Source organism: Hypomesus transpacificus, chromosome 11 (genome assembly GCF_021917145.1).
Source record: "Hypomesus transpacificus isolate Combined female chromosome 11, fHypTra1, whole genome shotgun sequence".
Lineage (NCBI taxonomy): Eukaryota > Metazoa > Chordata > Actinopteri > Osmeriformes > Osmeridae > Hypomesus > Hypomesus transpacificus.
The window spans coordinates 17,609,109-17,632,451 of NC_061070.1; the positions used below are offsets into that span (position 1 = coordinate 17,609,109).

A 23,343-nucleotide genomic window follows, 5' to 3' on the forward strand; every position below is an offset into this window, starting at 1 on the left:
GACATTTTAACCGTGACATTAAATCAAGTCGATTATAATGACTCTCAGTCCCAGTTTGTAATTGACCTGAACATTAGATCCGGGCTATGCGTTACAAACAATTACCAGCAGAGGGAGCATAGAGTCACGTTGATCAAATGTTTCTGCTTCTGTGTTTTTACAAATGTGAGTGTGTGTGTACCTCAAGTTCTCTGAACTAAACTCAGATTCCAGGAACTTGAGAAACTGCTCCCGGCCAACGGGGTCTTTGAGCACCTCGTCGATGCCAAATGCCCATATCTTCACTCTCTGCTGACCTGGTTCCTTACTGGGACACACAAAAACACCCAGACTCACTAAGCATGATACCCATAAGGAGACATTATAATTAAGATAATTACATTGAATTATTATTATTATGATCATCATCAATTATAATAAGAACACATTAGCACTGTAGTTTTTTATGATCCAAGTCTATAGTGCCTTCCTACAAAATAGGATATTTTCTTGGTCTCATTTCCTGTGGCCCCTTCCTCTAGCAGCCTCTATCTCTGGCTGAGTCTAGTGTCGACACACTTGACACAATGTGCCTTCATATGAGAAAAGCCCCCAAAGCAGTTACGTCTAGACCCAACATTTACTGCGAGTTCTGTCACTATGTTATGTCACCATGGGTAGAAGAGGTGTACATGGGGGGGGAGGGAGGAGGGGGGGGGGGAGGAGGGGGGGGGTGGCGATGACAGACAGCGCCCAAGGGAGGGCAGTGAATGTGTGTGTGAACGTTGACAGAGGGTTAAAGTGCATGTGTCAGAGTGAATACAAGGTGGTAAAAGACCATCACATCAGACAGAACCCATGTTTTCCAGCCCCATGTGAACACAACCGTGTCCCAGTCTTCCTACAGTCCAAAGTGGTTGGACTCAAGTAGGTAGCCTGACCTGAACAAAACCAGACCTAAATGCTACTGTTCTGTGTCCAGAACTAAGTTTTTTTTCCTTTAAAAATAAACTCACTCACTTCACCATGTTAAACAGCAGCAGGCTGTTTCAATGTACTGTCTCTTTATGGAACTGCAATAACATTATCTGTCCTTAGTTTACACAGAAAATAGTTCATGGTTAATGTGAACTCCATCTTTGGATAATTGTCCAATTGTGATGAAAGCAGCAGGGGGTTTGTCTTCAGCTCTGCAGCGATGTTAAGAGTTGTAACTGAGTTTAATGTTAGGGGATGTTGGAGCTGTATCTGAGCTGCAGTAATAGTCTTCTGAAACTGCACTTACCCTGCCCACACCCCAGTCTCTCTCTCTCTCTCTCCCTTTTTCTCTCGCCCTCTCTCTCCCTCTTGCCGTCTTTGTCTCTCTCTAACTCATGATCTCTCTAACTATTAATCCTTCCCTCACCCTCACCCTCATGCATACACATATGTACACACACATGTCGACACACACACACCTGGCCTCCAGCTCCCAAATGCCCGTGTCATCTGAGATCCAGGGGTTGGAGGGGTCTGGAGGGGTGAGGAAGAAGTCGTATTCCACGTATTGCTCCGTGTATCCTAAAAGACTGGGGAACACAGACCAGTCTTAGAACCACCTCTAGAACAGCACAACATTTAGAACACTAAAAAGTCCAGAACAGTGAGGGTTAACACGCCTACATTTGTCTAAAACAGGTGTCAAATTGACACAGGAATACAGCTGACTCCACAATAAAAAGGAAACTTTTGACGAAAGGTCCATTGGATGAAAGACTTTCTGCAGGAGAAAAAAACTAGCTACTCTTTTATTTATTTATTTACTTTTATTGCGTTATATGACCTTGGATATTCAGAATGAACTCACAGCGGTATAAAATAAACGCATAGCTCTCTGACAGCAGACATTAATAGCTGTTGTAAACTATATAGAATGACCCTACAAACTAGGGAAGCTAATGCATACCAAACTATGGCACAACCTCACACAAATGACAAATTGTCACTTTGCTCCAGTGTGTTCTGGCAACCTGGGTACTGATCCACTCAGTGTTCTTTGGTCCAAACACTTCTCAAGGTTGCTTCAGTTCTTAATTACATGCAACATTAGGCGTTTAAAGGTTCAACAACGGATCGATAGACAACTGAACGAGGATACAGAAAACATCACTCACCTTTCGGCCACTTTAGACATCTTCAGTCGATGCCTGTCTAATTGCACTTGCCAAAATGTGATCTGAAAATAATGGTAAGCGAGCGACTTTTAAGCATCTTTAAGCTTTGGTACTAACTCTGGGGAAAATGCTGACAGTGTTTCTATGAAGTAAGTTAAGTGACGGTATGCACTCTCCCACAGAGTCTAGACCCACGCTTTAGTCAAGCAATGTACTTTACAAAGTACGAATCTTCAACTCTTTCTCGGCTCCCAGTCTAGTATACATTCGAGATGTAATGGTAATTACAGTAAACAATCCTTGATCTGATCTTTTACATCTTCATTGGCTGTAGAGGACCTTTGCGGTAATAAGGAGCCCCAGGCACCAGACCGCCCCCTTCAGGACCCACCTGTTCCTGCAGCTCCTCCTCGGTGGGCAGCTTGGCCTCAGGGGTGGGGGCGTGGGTCGGGCTGTGGGTACGGACGTCATTCTGCAGTCCGTATACAGACTAAAGGAGAAGAAGAAACCAAACTACATCCAGAATCCAGCCAGCAGTGCCGGTCCTTCCTATAGGCGACATAGGCAGCCGCCTAGGGCGGCATGAAGAGGGGGGGGATGGCAATTTCCCAAATGCATCCGTTAATTAACCCTCCCGCACTACCAGGAGAGGGCGCCAACCTCTCCACGTCATGTGTCCGTGTTATGGTTGGGGGGGGGGCGGCGCCCCCGATCTGATAAATCTTGCCTAGGGCACCAAATGTGCTGGGGCCGCTATTGCCAGCCAGAGAGCCCATAGTATGCTGACTGATGATTGGCTACTGTATGATTCTGAGGTCTGGGTGCCCCTACTGAACGCTGTTTATCAAATCACCTTTTATAAGAATTGCCTTTTTTTACAAGCAATGCCAAAGGGCTCCATGTACGCCCATAGAAGTGCTCCTAAACCAAGCCCAAGAGAATGTGTGTGGTAGTGTGTGTGTGGTAGTGTGTGTGTGGTAGTGTGTGTGTGGTAGTGTGTGTGTGGTAGTATGTGTGTGGTAGTGTGTGTGTGGTAGTATGTGTGTGGTAGTATGTGTGTGGTAGTGTGTGTGTAGTAGTGTGTGTGTGGTAGTATGTGTGGTGGCGTCTATGTAGAGGACGTGGGGCTGGAGTGTTTAGATGACAGAAGTACCTTTCTGGTCTTGTGAGGGTTTTTCATCCTGGAGGATTTCTTTATGTCCACCTCTGTTGTGTTCACACACCCTGGCTGTGAGGACAACACACACACACACACACACACACACACATGGTGTAAACAACAACAATCCTACTTCCTCGTTCTCAACAGCCAACCAGAAGCTCTCTGATTCATCCTGCTGGCAGTTTGTCCACAGTCCTAGAAGTCCATGTAGATTATTACCTACTGAGTCGACGCTTATTTACGATAAATGTATAAGATAAATGTAAAAATATCAAATAAATAATAGGAAAATGATGATGTGGTGTGGACTGGGAGGTTGTGTATGTATGTCCTGCTTGTTTGAATAAGGTGTTCCTTCCAGGGGCACACGGCTAAGTAGCATGCCAACCTCACTGTGAAATCAGAATTAGTATTTGATTACGCTGCTCAGAGGCATGCATAAATTGAACCTGTTTTTTTTCCAATTAGGCATAGAGGCTTGGGTCTTGCTGGTGTGCAAGCTTGTAATTCTGTAAGGGAAACTAATACTAAAGAAGTGTGTCTCATTGGCTCTGGATGAAGACGATCAACAAAACACAGCCGGCGTTCTGTCAGTGACTGATATTGAGACCGTGACTGAATGTTCGCATGGCCATTGACTGTTTTTTTTTATATATATACAAATGTCAAAGTTCAGAGGATAGTGGAGGTCAAACTATTTCCACTCAATGGGTAGTAAAAATGTCTTAACTTGAAATAACGGACAAATGTGCAACTGTTGTTCATGATGTTCAGTACATGACACAAGCGTTTGGAGGTACAACTGGCTCACCACTGGTCTATGTACATCCCAGAATGCTCTCTCTTGACTATCGAGAATCTTTCTCTCGATCTTATCTCTTTTCTTGTCAACCCTAAAGAGAGGGGAGACACAAAAGGAGAAAAAAAAAAGATGTGATGTGTTTTATAGGCTTCCCTGCTCTAATAGAAAGGTGTCTTACATAAACTGCAGGAAAGTCACAGTTAAAGTGAGAGTATGATAACAAGAGCAGGTGTGGGAATTTAACTTTGCACTGCCATCAACACAACACTTTCAGGAACTGAACTGGAACTTACTTTGCTTGTGCTTCTGCTTGCATAAATATGAACTCCCATTTTCTGGCAAAAGCTCTCTGTAGCCTTGCTAAGCTTTCCTGAAACAACAAAGTGACAATGACGCACACACCAAAAAAAACTGTTTCCGAACAAATAAGCACCTTTTTGTTTGGGGGTGTGCGGGGGGGGGGGGTACATTCCCTGCAAGAAAGAATAAATAACAACGTTCTATTCAAAACATGCATGCGCAGGTAGTGGATCCAGTCAAATAATTCTACAGCTTAATTCCAGTCATTACGTTGATGCCTGTACGAGAATAAACACTGTCAACGTTCAGTTCAGACAGAAGACATTCTTACTGCTTCGTAGTCCGCCAGCTCCAGTCGTGCTTTGTTTTGCATTGTTCTTTTGCAGAGGTAAACGGCTATAACAAAGAGGAAAGAGAGAGAGAGAGAAATCAGAGCGAGAGAGAGAGACCAGAGAGAGAGCGAGAGAGAGAAAGAAACAAACATATTACACTTAAAAAAACATTTACCAGCTGTACCCTCAAAGCACCTCAGTTTAAACGTATGATGCACGGTAGTGTACCCGGGCTTTGAAATCATTCCACGGCTCCATCTAAATTGACTCGGGAATTACAGAAATCGAGTAGTCTCTCTCTCTCTCTCTCTCTCTCTCTCTCTCTCTCTCTCTCTCCCTCTCTCTCTCTCTCTCTCTCTCTCTCTGTCCCTCTCTCTCTCTCTCTCTCTCTCCCTCCCTCTCCATCCCTCTCTCTCTCTCTCTCTCCATCCATCCCTCTCTCTCTCTCTCTCTCTCTCTCTCCATCCCTCTCTCTCTGTCCCTTTCTCCCTCTCTCTCTCCTGACCATCTGTGTGGCTTCCACCTCTTCATTAGCTCCTGTACGTGTCTTCATTAAAACATGTCATTCAGACAGATCGGGGGCCGACAGTAGAGCAATTAAGCCTCCCTTGGTGCTGTGGCTAAGTCCCATTTCATTTATTAACGTTTCTCCAACCACACAAACACACAGTGATAAGAGCTGAATGGCCAACCACACGCCAGGAGCTACACACGTGTAATTACTCAGCCATTATCGTCTTTGTCATCCCTTTTGGCAATCTTCTTGCTCATGTTAAAGAAGTACCCAAGACAACCCGCCACCCCCCACCCACTCTCCTGATAGAGCGAGCTTCAGACACACAGGAAGGGAAGACTCCTTCGGTCTTTTGTGTGTGTGTGTGTGTGTGTGTGTGAGTGTTTGGGGAGGGAATTAGCCATATATCACACAGTAAATTCGGTTTCATTCATCATTGCAGATAAGAGAACGGCTGGACTACAGTAATGTGGAGAATTGGACCAATCCATGGAATTGGTCCTGCCGTTATCTGTCAGTCTCATCAGGCCTCCAGAGAGGGTTGCTCTGTCCTAGCCCCTCAGGCTGCACTGGGCCACCGACAGATACCCCACAACTGCAATCTATGTTCTGTAGTACATGAAGAACAAAAACCACCTTGCGTCGTGGAACAGCGGGCCAAAAGGGACGATCCCTCTCCCCACACATACACACACATCGCCCCACTGGTTCGAAAACCAAAGAAGATTCTACTAGTGTCGGTTGCTCACCATAATCTGTGTTCTCTGGTTCCCAACAGTTTGAAGGCCAGAAGTAAGGAGTCTGAGGAGAGAGAGAGAGAGACAGAGGGGGAGAGAAAGAGAGAGAGGGAGAACGGGGGAGAGAGAGAGAGAGAGAGAGAGAGAGAGAGAGAGAGAGAGAGAGAGAGAGAGAGCGAGAGAGAGAGAGAGAGAGAGAGAGAGAGAGAGAGAGAGAGCGAGAGAGAGAGAGAGAGAGAGAGAGAGAGAGAGAGAGAGAGAGAGAGAGAGAGAGAGAGAGAGAGAGAGGGGGGGGGGGGGGGGGGTTGGGTTGGGTTGGGGGCAGGGCAGGGCAAGTGCAGTTTCAGAAGACCATTACTGCAGCTCAGATCCAGCTCCAACATCCCCTAACATTAAACTCAGTTACAACTCTTAACATCACTGCAGAGCTGTAGACAAACCCCCTGCTGCTTTCATCACCGTGCCACAGTTGGACAATTATCCAAAGATGGAGTTCACATTAACCATAAAATCTATTTTCTGTGTAAACTGAGGACAGTTAATGTTATTGCAGTTCCATAAAGAGAGGGTACATTGAAGTAGCCTGCTGCTGTTTCAGTGGCAGTTGCTGTAAACTGAGGTGAGGCCAGGCACAGGGAACATTGAGATAGACTCCATCCTGGAAAAGGACATTACCATGCACTTGATCCAGATACTTCACTGGCTACTCAGTAAAACATCCAGCTATATAAATAGATTACATGTACAAAACTACAATGCCTGCACTCTGAGTTGCATTAGGTAAGCACTCAAGCTCAGATACCGGTACATAAAAAAGAACCACGGTTTATGTTGTATCTTGGTTGAGCGCTCACACGAAGCCAAGCCTTTGATATGGATTAGGTCCAATTGGATTTTCCATAAGAGTGTGGATAGTTTCCGGTACATACTATAGTGTACTGTGCACAGTCCATGGGTGGACTGGGATTGGGAGTGGTGGTTGGCCGTACCTGAAACCGGTAGAAAGTTCCGTCGTCTTTGAGAGTGAGGACGTGGTCTGAGATGGGGAAGAGATAGCCATGCGCTGCCATCAGGGTGCCCAGATGAAGAGCTTCCACTGGGGAACACACACACCCAATCGCCCACACACACCCACACACACACACAATCGCCCACACACACCCACACACACACACAATCACACACACAGAATCACCCCCCCCACACACACACACACACAGAAACATGTTCCATTTACACCTCTAGTCCTCGAGTCCTTGACACAGTAACAGTAATATTCTCCCTGTGGATTGTCACAGTGACAGCTCTCTCTCTCTCTCTCTCTCTCTCGCTCTCTCTCTCTCTTTCACACACACACACACACGCTAACACACAACCAGAGCAACAAGAATAGTTCTGTACATACACGAGAACACACAAGCATGCACCCGCACCCACATACACCGAGCCTATACATATTTATAATATGTATTGTATCTTTATATCTTTATATTCATATAAATATATATAAATATCAGAACTCCCACTCATCTCTAATATGTGTAGCATAGATTAGATTCACTTTTTTCCATCAATAAATCTGTATTTATAAATGTTGCAAAAATATGTTTACTCATAGATAGAGTGAACACTTTCTCGCTCTCCCTTTGCAGTTTGTGTGTGTGTGACTGTGTGGGTGTGTGGGTGCGTGGGATTGTGCAAGTAGAGGGAGAGAGGGATGGAGGCAGATACAGAAAATAAAGCAACTACGGACAGAGTGATGCAGTGTGAACAATAGTTTCTCATCAGTCAGGAAGCTATAAAGATTCCTTAAATAGTGTGGATGCCTTCTGAGAGTGGATCAGCATATTCATCTCTATCACTGCCTGAATACAGATTCCAACACTGAAGAATTCAAGAAAAGCTTACCGCCAAATCCACTCACACCCAAAATAACTTCTCTGTTCTACCTTTCCTCACTGTCACTAGCTCTCTGGATTGGTAGAGTAAAGCTGCTAATCCTAGACGTTGCATGTCTGAGGTTGAAAGTTTTAATAAAACCCCATAGGACCAAAAACCTCCAATTGTAGACTAATCAAATCCACTGCTCTGAAACCAGGATAAAAATTAGATAAAAAAGGGGAACAAAGATCCAGTTATCCTAGACCCATAGAACATTTTGGCCACCGGAGAATAAACTCAATTTCACATCTCATGGTTGAACCGAATAAAACAGTCTGAATTGAAAGCTATGCCTTTTACTAGAACAATGTTCCTGGAGTGCTACCCTCCTTCGCTACAACTCTAATTTAGCATGCCCCATTCTGATAATTAGCTTGTTAACAAGCCGGATCGGGTTAGCAGGAACAGGGCTAGGGAGGGGAAATCTACAAGAAGATACGCTTTCGGGAACAGTGTTGGACAGCCCTATTATAGGTTATTTCTAGCTGATGTACTCTGTGGGAGGTATCAGGTCGAAATGAGTTGCAAATATCTTCAGGTTTTATTAGTGCTTTTCAGTCCTGAAGTCTTGTGTTGTCCTCTGAGAACCAATCAGTGTTGATTCACCCCTTTTTTCTTTTCACTGTCAGGTCGGGTTATTACTGGAGGTATTTCTAGAGTTCTCAACACAGACATACACGCATACAAGCAAAGTACACACACACACCCCCACACACACACGTACTACACACAAACACTACACTCGCACACAACAGGAGCTCTTAGTGCAGGTGTTCTTCATCAGACCTGATGCTGTGGAGCTGTTTAGAGTGTGGGCCCAGAGCAGCAGCATGGTGCAAACACAGCGAGTCGAACCCAGCGACAGCACCACGCACACAGACACACCCCAGATGGCCTCAATGACCGGCTCTTATCTTTCTGCCCAACAAACTGACAACGCCTCCATCCGCCACGGGGGGCGCCCTACCTCTGTCCATCAGTGAAAATGTTCCCTTCTTCTCTGAACTTCATTGATGGACAATGGTCGTATTGGCCAACCACCCGAAACATGTTGCTTCCACTGTGAGCAGTGGTGTAACATGACAATACTGCTGGGCAGCAACATGCAAGTCTATGTCCTACTGGCTCAAGGGCCATGAGAGAGTCTCACAGTGTTAACTGCTCCTCATATAAGAGAGTCATATCTTAGAGACACGCTGAATTGTATATACAGGAGCATTAAGGAGAGTTCATTACAGTACCTTGGTCTTCAATGTTTAGGTTTTTGATCATCCACTGTACAATGTCAGAACCTGGAAGAGAGAGAATGAGAGATGAGTCAAATGTTGAGCATAAAGTGAAGCTGAAGCTCCATTTCTTGCACATAAACGTTAGTGACAGATAATATCAACAGGAGGGCCTTCTCTGTAGTGCAGATTTCTCCTTATTAGAAGGATGATGTGGGTGAGTAATTGGTCATCTGGTGCCAAATACACTTTTATCCCAGTCTGCTAAACAAACCCAGCTCCTTCAGCAACTAACCTAAACGACTTACTTTTAACATCATTAAGATCAATTACAGCGGCGTGGTGTGCTGGCTAAACTCCCCAGACACCACTGTGCTTGTGCTCTTTGCCCCTTAGATAGCTCAGCGCAACTGTGGCGATCACTGCGATGTGTCAGATCTCACTGTGGTGTATACCCGGTATGTGTGTGTGTGTGGAGCTAGGATGTTCTTGTACACGGTGTCATGTGCAAGTCACAGTGTGCTTTACAACAAGAGCGCTGTGATAGAACGTAAAAGGAACATCCTCGACCAACGGAAAGGAAGACAGTTCATCGAACACAGTCTTTGAAGGTATAGGAGAGAGATGAGAGACCGACCTCCTCCAGCCCCAGTCCATCTCCAGGTGTTCCCCAGCTTCTAAATATACCCTGGCAGCTATTATCACCGTCTGTCACGCTGTCAGGTGGAGGAGTGGAGACGATGGCAGGAGAGAGAGATAGGCGGGAGCGGTGATGAGGGGACAGAGGAGGCCAGGGGGTCACGGGGGTCACGCGGGGGGGATGGAGTGACACCTGGTGAATCTCTCTTTCACCCTCTCTTTCATTCTCTCTTTCACTCTCTTTCACTCTCTCTTTCACGCTCTCTTTCACTCTCTCTTTTACTCTCTTTCACTCTCTTTCACTCTCTCTTTTACTCTCTCTTTCACTCTCTCTTCTTCTCTTTCTTGTGTGAATCCCTTCGAGTCCTCCTGAAGGATCAGTGTGTCCCCGCAGTAAATCATCACGCTCATCTCTCGTCAGTTTGGATTAAGACGTGAGCCTTTTGCCAAAGTCATGATTGGAGGCAGTACTTGTGCATAACCAGATGCGATTTCTCATGGATTAACATCATTAATACGCCCGGTATTCTTCACACCCCCGGCTATGACCCACTTTCTGAGAGTTTAAAGAGACATGTGAGGTAATCCACGACAAGGCTGTACTCACTGTAGATCCGTAACGTTACGTGGATGGCACTGCATGGTTTGAAGGGTGTGTGTGTGCGTGTGTATGCTTGGCTTATGGTTGTATGCAACATACACACAGACAGCACAAGCAGCAGTGTCGTCCTGTCTTCAAGAACCTCCTCACATGTCTGGGCGTGACCCCTGAGGACTCTGGGCTACTCTGCACTTTCAGGAACACCACTCACATGACATCACTCACATGACATCACTCACATGACATCACTCACATGACATTTAGTCATTTCGCAGACGCTCTTATCCAGAGCGACTTACAGTAAGTACAGGGACATTCCCCCCGAGGCAAGTAGGGTGAAGTGCCTTGCCCAAGGACCCAATGTAATTTGGCTCAGCCGTGAATAAAACTGGCGACCTTCAGATTACTAGCCCAATTCCCCACCACTCAGCCACCTGACTCCTCTACACATGACATAGACATGCCTGGCTATACTCTTGGGCTTGCTTGCCATTTCACTGACATAGGCCATAATGGTTTGTAACTCCAGTCAGGCTCTGGCAGGGTCTCAAGAAGATCTAGTTTAATATCGAACATTCCTACTGTGCCGTTTACTTACGTTCTGGCAATTGGCCAGATATTGCAGCTACAACTACAGTGAACAGGTATTGAAGGAGAATATGAGATGCCAAAGGCTCCAAATGTACAGGATCAAAATGTGTCCAAGTACAGTTCGTTGCGATCGTTGTGATGAGACTGAAATATTAGCAATCAGAGGTTTTTGGGGATTTTGAATTGAAGTGCCGACCAAACCGTAATTTATGGACATTGTTGCTATGGCAACGTGATGAAAATGAAATTTACCTGAAAATACGCTTGGAATCTTCGATAGAAAACTTTTCACTGTGCGGATAGGTATTCCATTCTTCTCATCCTGCATGCGAGCTATTACATCCTCCATCTGAAAAATAAATTAAATTCAAAGACAATTGTTTAAAAGAGAAAGAGAGAATTAAGTGCGAATAACAGAAACCAAGGTTCAAATATCGGTCGGTCAGTCCTCAATTGCTCAATAAATGAGAGGGAAGTGCTGGATTTTTTGTCTAATTTGAATTTTAGTTCACACGTATTAGCTTGTTGGTATTATTATAAATGTTTTACATCTGCGACTGTACTTTTGGTGTAATGTAAATCCACGAGGGTTTGTGTGTGCATAATACGACAACATGAACCAATCAGTGTCATTTAACTCTAATTTAACTTTCTAACAGTCAAGTTTGGACGTGGCAAAAACAGTCTGGCCAAAGCAGACAGAAATCAATACGGCACTGTATTGCACAAAAAAACTCACAAATGGCACTCTGAATGTCACTCACAATACATCAGTTCATTAAGTCTGTGGAAATGTATCATTTGTGTGAAGAGAGGAACACAGGGGGGTGCGTGGCCTGGATGCGTCAGGCTTCACGGATGGATGCTAAGAGCTCTCTCAAACCTCCTCCCTCTAGCATGAATAAATACAGTCAAAATATGCGCACGCACTCACAAACAAGCACACACACAAATTCACTGCTCTAAGCCATTTGGACAGCATCTGGGATTGGGAAATGTGTTGTTTTGGTTGGTTAATTATAACAGCTAATTATCGGTCCTTGGGAACGACTGTGCTTGATGGACTGGCTTCACTGTGCTCTATGCCCACACAGTTTTCATGCAACGGTTAGAACTTTTTAAACTTCCATCTGGCAGGAGTAATGCAATCAGGAGGGATTGTGCTCAATTGTGTTTTAAACATAACTCGATTTGGGTTTCTGTTTTCTGTGGACAGATTTAAAAGGATACGTGGGTAGAGTTGCTTTTATCTTGATGTTATAGTTTGCCTGGTTCCAAACTATGCAAGACATCTCTATAACTCACATACAATTATTGAATTACTGAATTATTTTGCTCACAGTTGTAAGTCTACTGCCAATGGACTGAGAGCAATTTTTAACAGACAGTTGATCTTCAAACTTTCCATGTCATCTGTCTGGCACTAAGGAAACCTCTCCAAGTTTTATAGCTGGATGAGTCACTAAGACTCAAAAAGGACAAAAACACGATGATCGTGAGCCTGCTCATTGCCCATCTCTTCCTCCCCCAACGTTTGAACAGTATTACAGTTTAGCTAAGTGGATTCAGAGCGCTGACTGAACAGATTCCACAACTTCTCCGTAGGTGAGTGTGTGTCTGCGTGTGGGCGTGTGTGTGTGTGCGTGTGTTTGTGTGTGTGTGTATATTGGCCCTCCAGTTTAATCATTCGATGCCGTGACACTGGAGTCAGTACATGTGAAATGACTAACAGCTCCAAACCAAACCCACTGATGATCTGTGCCAACCACTTCTGTGCTTGTATCCACGGAGTCATGTGACCTGTTTACATGATCTGCTGCCATTCTAAACCATGTTAGCTTTTGTAATTATACCACATAGCAATCACTGTCACGATAATTACACATAAGCAAGAATTACAAACATTGACCCAAATGGCTTTTTTTTTTACTCATTTAACATAGTTTGTTTTATGCCTTTTTAACTGACACAGTTCCTTCTGTAAAGATTGACTATTGAATATCATTTCTGACACTTCAAAATTATATTGAAGACTACATGATAAACAAGGAAGGTTTTCTAACTTCATAGATTTATGTGCTGTGTTTGACATGATTCATCAGCAATCAACACCAGGAACTACCCCAAATCCAGCATTTTTAAAAGGCATCTGTTGAAAGGAGACTCACTGTCAGAAAACTGTCAGATTTACAGGAATATGAAAGACATCAAATAAAGTCAAACAGCTGCACAGGACGCAATGTTTACAAGATTCCATGTGCCAGAATTCTTCACATGGCAAATACCCTACATTGTCTTCATACTCGTCTCCCTGCCAACGGAACATTCCGAGATCATAAAAACATCCTCAGATATTCCACCCTTCCTTCTCCATCTTTCCTCCACTCCTCCTTCCCGCCCTGCTTGTCCTTTTCTTTCTTTCTCCCCTCCCCTCCCCTCCCCTCCCCTCCCCTCCCCTCCCCTCCCCTCCCCTCCCCTCCCCTCCCCCTCCTCTCTGGTGGATGGCTGTCCTTCCTGTGTGATGCTGTTCTTGACGTGGAGGAAAGAGAAGCACTGAGACAGTAATCTGAGAAAGATAGGCTACACCACACAGCAACACAAGACACACATAGGATGCTCTCATAACCCAACAGAAAACAGTCCCTGATGTCGAAATGTTTCTCATCAAGTAGTAAAATCGTTGGTTTCACTACACAGTGAATCATTTGCATACAGAGTTATTCCAGAAAGATAATGTTCCCACTATATTGCTGTCTGTGTCTATATTGTGTCTATGGACACATTTTCTCTGATTCAACTGTGTCCATTTAAAACTCAAGTTAAGATTTAAGTGTAATTTGAAGGGGACTGTTTGTCTTATTAGTCCCAGCAAAATCAAGCATAAGTGCTTTCATTAGTATCATGTTAACATTCATGATCATATAATGTGCTTACATTTGAGAAATTATGGATATGGAGAAATTATGAATTGATGAATTATACATTTATTACAGTAATTATTGAGTAATGTGTGTGTGCACATGAGTGTGTAGCTAGGTGGGTGCATGTGAGGTCTGACCCAAGGTTTTCATAATAGCTTTCATAATAAAGCCTGCATGTTTTGTATGCATGAGATGCCTTTTCAGTCCATCATCGTAGGAGTGAATCTGTCTACAACACAATGTCATGATAGACATAGTAGATTTCCACACCTTCAAATAAGATCAATCTCTTCCAAAGAGTTTGGGGAAGATGAGATGTCTCCCTTTCAGAAAACTGACATGCAGAAGTATTGCTGATTAAAAGAGAGTTATTTCACAACTAAAGGAGTATGGATTATTTTACGAGTATAGTGGGCAACCTGAGTGTGCAACCAAGTGTGCCACCAAAGATTATGCCAATAAATCTCTGTTGTAGAATCCCAGTCCCAATCCCAGATGTGTATTAGATCCAGTACACTGAACTACATAGTTTTCACATGATGTTAAGAACATTAGAGCAGAAATTTGATCTGTTATTGATATGCAGATTTTCTATACATATGTGAGGTTGTCTATCCAGACAGCAATCACCTGACATTCAGATGGAAATCTTAGGTACAGCGGATGGAAATGATTGACCTTCTAAAGACAAGGTCAAGCTATGAATTACATTAATTTGAAGCCCTTTCTTTGTCGTCATATACAGTCTGTACCCCTCCACCTCTTCCTCTCTTTCTCTCTCTCTCCCTCTGTTACTAAGGCAACGTACAGGACAGCAGTATCACAAGGACATCAGAGTTGGCCAGTCATTCACAGTAACGAGAGGGTAGAGTCAGATAGGAGGAAGTGAAGGGAAGGACAGCTGGAGCGTCTGGGATGAGTGAAGGACAATCGCTTGATGTTCCAGGTGGAGAGGAGAGAGGATGAAAGTTTAAGTTTTCTGAGGAGTGGGTTGAGAGGGTGAAAGAGTACATAGAGACATTGGAGGGGCCTTGTCTTAGTTTGGTTATCTAACTGTCACTTTTAGTCATGCATAGCTAAGAGTGAAGGACATAAGGAGGAGGAAAGAGAACCAGGGAAATATTAATCACTTTCAAAGTTTATTACACATTGTCAAAAAGAGAGAGATGGAGGGGGGGGGAAGAGAGGGAGATACAGGTGTGAAGGAAAAAGAGACTTGAGCTGTCTCCCCCTCCTCCTTTTCTCACACCTCTCTCTCTCTTCCTCTGCTTCCCCTCCCCCCTCCCCTTCTCCTCCTCTCCTCCTCTTGTTGCTCTTGGTCAAGAGTGGTTATCAGGCCAAGCAGTCTGTCTCCCAGCAGGACAAGTCCTGGGAACATGGCAATCAGGACTGATGCCAGGGGACAAGTGCTGGACGGAGAGGAGAACACATACTAACCAGAGGGTCGGCTCAACAATATTTTCATTTCATTATATGGTTACATTATTGTGATGTGTGAATTTTACCCCTGATCCACATTGCTACAATAATTGTATCTCAGACGTAATCGTATCAGCACTCGACTAGACAACATCATCAAACTTGATCTATTGGAGCCATAACTGACTCCTAAATGGTCAAAACTGCATTGAACTCGCATTTAAATGCAATATGTCTGGGGATTGCCCTCATGGTTTTGGGTTAATTGAATAAAACAAATACGTCACTACAGAACTTTCTTTATTTGTCTCTCTCTCTCTGTAGGAGGGGACAAAGTACATAGTGTGTCCCTTTTAGCCTTAAAAAGCATTTGAAATTGTAAAAAGTAGCAACAGAATCTCTTATTCCCTGAGAAACGCAACACAAACAGAGCAGCTCATGGAAAACTGTGTAATTTAGTCAAGATTTCTGCACGTTACAGATTAAACGAATGTTTGTGAGATTGCATTCGTCAGTAGACAGATGGAATTCTGCCTCAGTTCATTCTGGAACATTCTACCCAGCATCTTCCTCATCGTAAATCCAAAGCTATCTGCGCGCACTCCATATCCAGACACCTTTCACATTGTGACCAAAACCACTGTCAGTTACGGTCAGAACCTTGACTGACAGATAGCATTATCAATCCCTTGGTCCACATTTAGATTGTTTTCCAGATGGTTGCCAACCACGACTGACACCAGCATTCATCCCCCTGCTCTGAAGTGTCCTGTCGAGCAGCACTGATGGGCCTACTGACAGCTTCAACTGATATGATCCATCATACTGTATTAGACACACACACTAATGGATCTATAAGCAGCAGCAGCTAATGTCACACTAAACCTCAACACTTCTTAGTCTCTGAGGGCCAAAAGGTGAACACTCCTGCACTTCCACCAGGCTTGGAACAAGAGGCATGCATGTGTGTTTGAAATACACCTGATTTATCTCTGAGTTACACATTTGAGAAAACCGCATTGGCTCCTTCGTGCCTGACAGATGGAATCAAGTGCACCTAAAGTGCTTTGAACACACGACTACATCAATCTATTACACCTCCGCCCATCCACCTTAAACGTGGGTTTCCACAATGGCACGGCCAATCTACTTTCCCAGTGAATTTTCATCTGTATTTTCATCAAAGGCACCTGGAACATGCAGCTCCTGTTCCTCTCTCTCTCTTCCCCTGAGTGAGGCGATCCCTGGAGAGAGGTGAATGACTGTGTGTGTGGGGGTTGTGTGTGTAGCTGGATCCCTATGGGAGTGAGCTCTGCCATGCTTGTCCCTGTGTGGTGGAAGATGGGAGCTGTGAATCATGGATGAGAGAACGGGGACCGTTCCCTGGAAGAGAACAAATGGGGGAGGGAAAACGGCATTTATCCTCGCTTGACATTTTCTCGGTTAACACAGTCCGCCTGCCTGCCAGTGGTTCCCTGCCATCGTCCCTTCCTCTCTTAGCCTCAGCAGATTCTCTCCATTTCTATGCCCTTCTTCTTCTCACACAACAACTCCTCTACCGATTGGAAAAAACAGAGACCTGCTGCATTCGTCACTAATTCTACTATCTCCGTTTGAAACGCTGTTTGTACTTTGCGCATTGATAATGTTTTAAATTGTCGTCTGCAAGTGTGTACCCCCAAAGCTGTCTTTATTGTTGTCTATCTCTTCTGTACCTGACGCTACTCTTGAGACCTGTATTGGATTACACTGCTCCTAGCGAACTGTCTTGCTGGTTGCTGGTGGGATGGAGATCCTGGGGCAAGGCCTCTCGAAGTGGGCGTCTGGTGGGCGAGATGACTAAGCCAAGGTTGGTCGTGCTCTGGAACACATTCCACTGAAAGCCAATATTGCTGCCCACCTGCTGTGATTTCATCACTCAAACAGCCTGCTGTAAAAATAATAAATAAAGTAAAAATGAAAAGGCTGCATAATCTTTGGATACAGACAATCTCTTTTTTCGAGAGGAGGAAGATACAGTCGCAATGCAGACGGGAGATAATATCATAGAAATTCAACAGAAAGCATAATTGTATTCAGATTGGTGCATTTATTATTCAAGTTGCCTTTAAGGCCAAATATTTAGAGACAATATTTTGCCACTGTCTTCTACCGTTTATTACGTAAGCAATTAGCTTTGCTCATTCTGTTGTGAAGCATGATCAGGCAACACTGCACACCTAAATCTACCCTCTGGGTATGCCACATACTACTGTAATGCCCCGAGGAAATCAAAAGGGAGGATTCATCAAACTTTATCATCTTAAAACCATCACCTGCCTTTTGAAAACCAATTTTAAAAGGTTCATAAAGAACACATTTAAAGCGAATTCAGGCCCAGCAATGGTTTACCATCATGGATCGCTCCATAATGTGCAGCTGTGTTGCTGTGTTATTTTGCATTTCCCATGGAGAACAGGTGTATTCACCATGGTGATGTAAGTTTTAATGAATGTCAGCCCAACGTTAATTAAAACAAGAGTGTAACTGCAGACAAACATTCTGGCTTTACTCTCAAGTAGTCTTATCAGTGGGCAGCAGCAGCAGCAACTATGTTTACTGACACCACACAGACAGACACAGAGAGAGATGGAGAGAAAGAGAGAGATAAAGAAAGAGAGAGAGCGATAAAAAAAGAGATAGAAAGAGAGAGAGAACGAGAGATGGGAGAGATGGAAACGGAGCCATCGGTGTTGAGGGTGAGAGAGGGGAGCAAGGGGAAGAGGAGGAAGAGAAGGGTGAGGGAGGGGGGGGGGGGGTGTAGCGTCTATTTTTAGGTCCCGACAGCATGAGAGTGAGGAGTATCTCTCGCCCAGCCAGAGCCCCTCCTCGGCACATGCAACAGACACTCAGGAGAAGAGCACTCCATGTGTCCCGAATACCAATAAGGCACAGGCAGCTGGAGACAGGCTCACATTGCCTGGACTGTCCTGTCCAGAGGACGGCGACAACTGAAGGAGTCTGACTGGACAGAGACACAGAGACGCAGAGACAGGGCAGGACAGGGCAGATGCACACAGACAGGAGAGGGCAGGGCAGATGCACACAGACAGGAGAGGGCAGGGCAGGGCAGGCGCACACACACACACAGGACAGGGCAGGGCAGGGCAGGACAGGGCAGGACAGGACAGATGGACACACACAGGACAGGGCAGGGCAGGACAGGACAGACGCACACACACTGGACAGCGCTCGAGTCACACAGACACGGCTTTAACCCAACGTGCCGCTCCAGTAGACAGACAGAGGATGACCCTCATCAGCCAAACGCATGAAACACTGTGCTGAAACAGTGAAGCTAATGATGCGGCAATAGAAAAACACTGAAGTGTTCTCAAAAAACTGCATGGTAGGGCTTTATCATTGTTAACATCATGCTGATTGGTCCAAAAAAGCAGGTGCGCTCTGCTTTGCACATCCATAGTCCCAACTCGATTCCACACACACCAACTGCGAAGGAGCAGCAAGAAATCTAATCTGAACCGAGGGACAGACACACTCCCATCTCCCCCTGCCCAGGTTTTGTTCAAAGGTACCTTCGTTTTACTCGGTAGAACTCACAAGCTCCCATTAGCTGCCCTTGGCAATGTCCTGTAATACATTATCTGTTCACTGGCTGAATGGAACAGAAGGACACATGCTCTGTTTATAGAGGGATGGGAAAGGTTGTTAGCCACGTCCAGGCACCATCCTGAGGGGACATTACGAGAGACCGGGAAAGGATGGGGAATCTGATTTATATGACATTGTACAAGGCAGTTCAGTAGGACGTAATGCTGTTCCCTTGTACAACCATAGCATACAGGTTGTGTTTCTGAAGCTCTCACTTGTGTGCTTGGTTGACTAGGTTGGTTATCAGTGTCAGGGTGTGATTTACTTCTGTGTGTTTTGGTATAACATACAACCATGCACACACAACACACACCACACACAACACACACCGCACACACTGCACACACCACACACACAACACACACAACACACACCGCACACACAACACACACCACACACACCGCACACACAACACACACCACACACACAATACACACCTCACACACCCCTCCCCAGCCTTGGCTGGTGTGTCGACACCCAGTGGTAATGCTGAAGATAATAAGGTTTGACTGAGTGCTGGTGTAGCTGTCATGGTAAGGCTATCCATCAGTGACCCCAGTATAATGGCAAAGAGCGCAAAATAGCTGCTGTGCTTTTACACTGTCAGAGGAAATGTCACTCCATAATTAGCCTTGAGTTGGAACTGATACAGAATCTCTGGGAGAAAAATAAAAAAATCTGATGTTATTTCTCCAAAGGCAACTATTTCAGGCTCTCGTATGTTATCGTCACGGTAACGGGGAGGACAGGAACAGGAAATGAAAGAGAGGTGGAGACAGCAGAGTGAGGGAACAAAGGGCGAGCAAGAGAGAGAGAGAGAGAGAGAGAGAGAGAGAGAGAGAGAGAGAGAGAGAGAGAGAGAGAGAGAGAGAGAGAGAGAGAGATTCTACTCACACCACATGCTGTAGATGCTTTCATCTCACAGAACAGAATTTGCAGACAAGACATTTCTTTCAAAGGTGATGCTTAAAATGATTTGTACTTTGCTCATGTTTTGTTCAGCTAGAGTTATGTCTGTGGTTATTGGCAAAAAAAAGTCTGACCATTTTGATTCAAGAATCTTACAAAACAAGCTATTTTAAGGAAACTGCATTGTGCACTGTGGCTGGTAGATTTTGACAATTAGCCAAATCATAAACAAGTTTAAGGTTTGATCTACTGTATGTATATTACGGTAATAGTCAAGTTACGTTTTGCTGTTTAACAAGCAAGTGCAATCTTAATGTTTTAGTAAGACAAAATCTTGGTTCATAAGTTTTGACAAAATGTATGCAAATGTATTACACAACATCAAAAAGCACTGAGGATTTCACCACTTGACCAGCTGAGCAATGGTTTAATCACCATGAATGCAACTCTGGTCATTCCATCCAGATGCATTTACAGGAATCTGAACAGGGGTAGTAGCACATTGCCTTCTGATGCATTTGTTTACTTACCGTCGATAATTACTGCTAAATGACTAAATGTAAATGTAAAATGTAAATTACGTAAACTAAAAGAACCGTGATCAATGGAACCACAAGCAAAGGAGAGAGATAAGCTGTGATAATAATGAAGGCCTTGTAAATGAATCTAACCTTGATATTTAGTAAATAGTTCTAATGGGCATACAGTACACTGTATTTGTACTGGTAGTATTAGCATAATCATAGTGATCATTATGGTCTTACCGTGTGTAAAAATAAATATTTGCTTCTCTTCATATTCAATATGGATAATAACAAATATGTATTACTGTAATATGGGGTCTGACAGGCTCAGGCACAAAGAGCCAAAATGGCTGACAGTAGAGAGACGAGTGTTTTTTAAGCTGAACTAATGATGTAAAGCAGTGAGCTGGGTTGCAGGTGACACCAACCTTGCGAGCTGCAACTGTGCTGTATTTAGCAGTGTATCCCACAATGGAGGAGGTTCCGTTTCCAAAAGGATTTTTCAGGAATTAAATTAGTCACTGTCACATTATTTCAGTTGAAATAATTATATTTTTCAAAAGCACGGAATATACAAAGAGGAGGATAGGACGATTGGGATGGCGGTTTGAAGGCGGCTGATGATGAGCATGTTTGTTTAGAGTGTTCGATATGAAGCTATGACTCATGAGTGAATCAACATTTTCTTTAGGAGGAGAAAATACGCTGCTTTGCGGGACCTAAATGACTTCCCTGCTGTGATGTAAAAGCCCAGATTGGAGTGGCCTCTGACTGGCTTCCAGAACTTCAAAGGAGAGAGGAAGGGAGAGAGCGTGTGTGTTGGGGGGGGGGGGCAGAGGAGGGTTGGATGGATAACTGGATGGATGGATGGATGGATGGATGGATGGAGAGATGGATAATTAGATGTATACATGGATGGATAGAAGGATGGATGGAGGGATGGCTGGATAGATAGAAGGATGGATGGGAGGGAGTTGGCAGCAGACAACTCACTATGAGGACAAATAGAGAAATGTAAAAGGTGAGAGGTAAAGGAAACCGACAGACAGACAGACAGGCCGCCAGACAGACCGACAATTCAAAGATAAGGAAAGAAAGACTGCATCCGCAAACAAGAGACATGGACAATGAAAAGTGTGATGTGTCTTCACGTGCATGTCAACAGAGACAGTCAGCAAGCTAGTCTGTTTCCAGCTACAGCTGACCATTGCAGGCCTCATTCTGGAACATCATGAGTCTGTTACTTGGGCTTAGGCTCAAGGTCTGGGTCTAGGATCGAGGAAGGGATAATCTAATAGAAATCCTGTAGGAATTAAAGGCGCAAGATGAGACTTGTAAGAGGCTGAATCAGCTACTATACATTTCCAGCTGCATGTTCACAGTCCCTATATGAGAGTGAGTGTTTAATACTTTACATTCATATCCAATTCAGAGCCAGACAGTGATAGTATGGCCTTCCAAAAAAACAAAAGGGGTCGATCACATGTTTGCCACCACAGCATGCCATAGTGACGGATATGTGGGCTTTCTACTTCCTCCTGATCAAGGATAAGTAAGCTGTGTCTCTAGCTGTCAGGGTGAAATACCTGGAGTATCTTCACAAAGATACGCCGCAATTTGAGTGATGCTTGTGCTTTTCTCTTTTTTACAAGAGGGGTGTGTTTGTTTTTCTACAGTAGCCGTTCCCTCTGGTTGTGTGGTTGGCTGACCAGCATGGCTGCAACACTAAAATGGACTGATCGACCCACTCAATAACTAGCACAGAACCTAAGACAGCACACATCTACAGTATTGACTGAACTAAGAGCGAAAGGTGAACAAGCCTTTGTTGGTTTGAACAACAGAAAAAGTACTTGTGTTACGTGTGTCTACATTTACAGCAATCAGCAAATCAATAATGTCCACTAATAACTTTGCCCTGCGTTGTTGAGGTTTTGGTTTGTTTGTTCCTGAGGGAAAGGCGTACAGAAAATGTTTCAATACTCAAACTGCCACAGTAGGTTAAGAACGCATACTTCACACAGTCTGAAAAAATATTAATGGAATATGGAAATAGGCAAGAGACCTTGTGCGGGTGGAGGTGAATTGTGGGTTATGCTTCATGCAATGAAGGTATTCTTTTGCAACAACATGAGTGCAACCCCTTACATAATATCTTACTAGTGTTCTGTGATATTACCTAAGAGGCATTTTTTGGCTACTGTCATGAAAGATTGATGGCAATATAAGCAGACGCCTCTGTGACTGTATCATTGTTTCTCACACCTCCAAATACGAGCACTCTTACAGAGCCAATAAATACAAAAAACACCAGAGTGTTGACTTTCAAGTCAGCACAGGAGAAAGACACAAATTCATGGGAGGTTAGAAGGAGGACAACCACAGCTATCTGACAGGGAGTCAGATGGCTGAGCGGTGAGGGAGTCGGGCTAGTAATCAGAAGGTTACTGGATCGATTCCCCGCCGCGCCACATGATGTTGTGTCCTTGGGCAAGGCACTTCACCCTACTTGCCTCGGGGGAATGTCCCTGTACTTACTGTAAGTCGCTCTGGATAAGAGCGTCTGCCAAATGACTAAATGTAAAGGAGGATAACCACAGCCAGGCATTGCAGCTTGCATCACAAGACAGAGCCAATGCATGTTCAAAGGAATCAGTCCATAACATCAGGCCACTTTAACAAATGGGGCTGATACCTCGTTCTTAATGCACAGATGGGGGTTTCTGTTCGGAGAGAACGAAAAAATGCTATCTCACAGATTGAGAGAAAGACGAGAAAAAAGCATCAGTAACATGCTTATTCATCTGTATTGATGTGGTTTGTTTCAGGAAGGGTACCTTAGGAAAACAAATCTTTAGTCTTAATCTAAATACCGTGTAAAGATTACCTCAAACTGACAGGGTATTACGACTGTCCACTGATCTACGTTTCTTTACTGTTAA

The 23,343-nt window shown here is 44.3% G+C and overlaps 1 protein-coding gene across 1 annotated transcript in view; it reads right to left on the minus strand.

The window, feature by feature from the left end:
* The window catches only part of LOC124474125 (regulator of G-protein signaling 7-like), a 32,147-nt gene that overhangs the window by 2,852 nt on the left and 5,952 nt on the right, over window positions 1-23,343 (minus strand). The window contains exons 3-14 of the mRNA XM_047030022.1: window positions 11,230-11,326; window positions 9,162-9,212; window positions 6,969-7,075; window positions 5,992-6,043; window positions 4,728-4,792; window positions 4,390-4,466; window positions 4,106-4,187; window positions 3,286-3,360; window positions 2,524-2,622; window positions 2,133-2,194; window positions 1,437-1,547; window positions 182-307 (exon numbers count right to left, since the gene is read on the minus strand). Of these exons, the coding sequence (XP_046885978.1) occupies window positions 182-307; window positions 1,437-1,547; window positions 2,133-2,194; window positions 2,524-2,622; window positions 3,286-3,360; window positions 4,106-4,187; window positions 4,390-4,466; window positions 4,728-4,792; window positions 5,992-6,043; window positions 6,969-7,075; window positions 9,162-9,212; window positions 11,230-11,326 (1,004 nt within the window). The remainder of the gene's footprint in view (window positions 1-181; window positions 308-1,436; window positions 1,548-2,132; window positions 2,195-2,523; window positions 2,623-3,285; window positions 3,361-4,105; window positions 4,188-4,389; window positions 4,467-4,727; window positions 4,793-5,991; window positions 6,044-6,968; window positions 7,076-9,161; window positions 9,213-11,229; window positions 11,327-23,343) is intronic.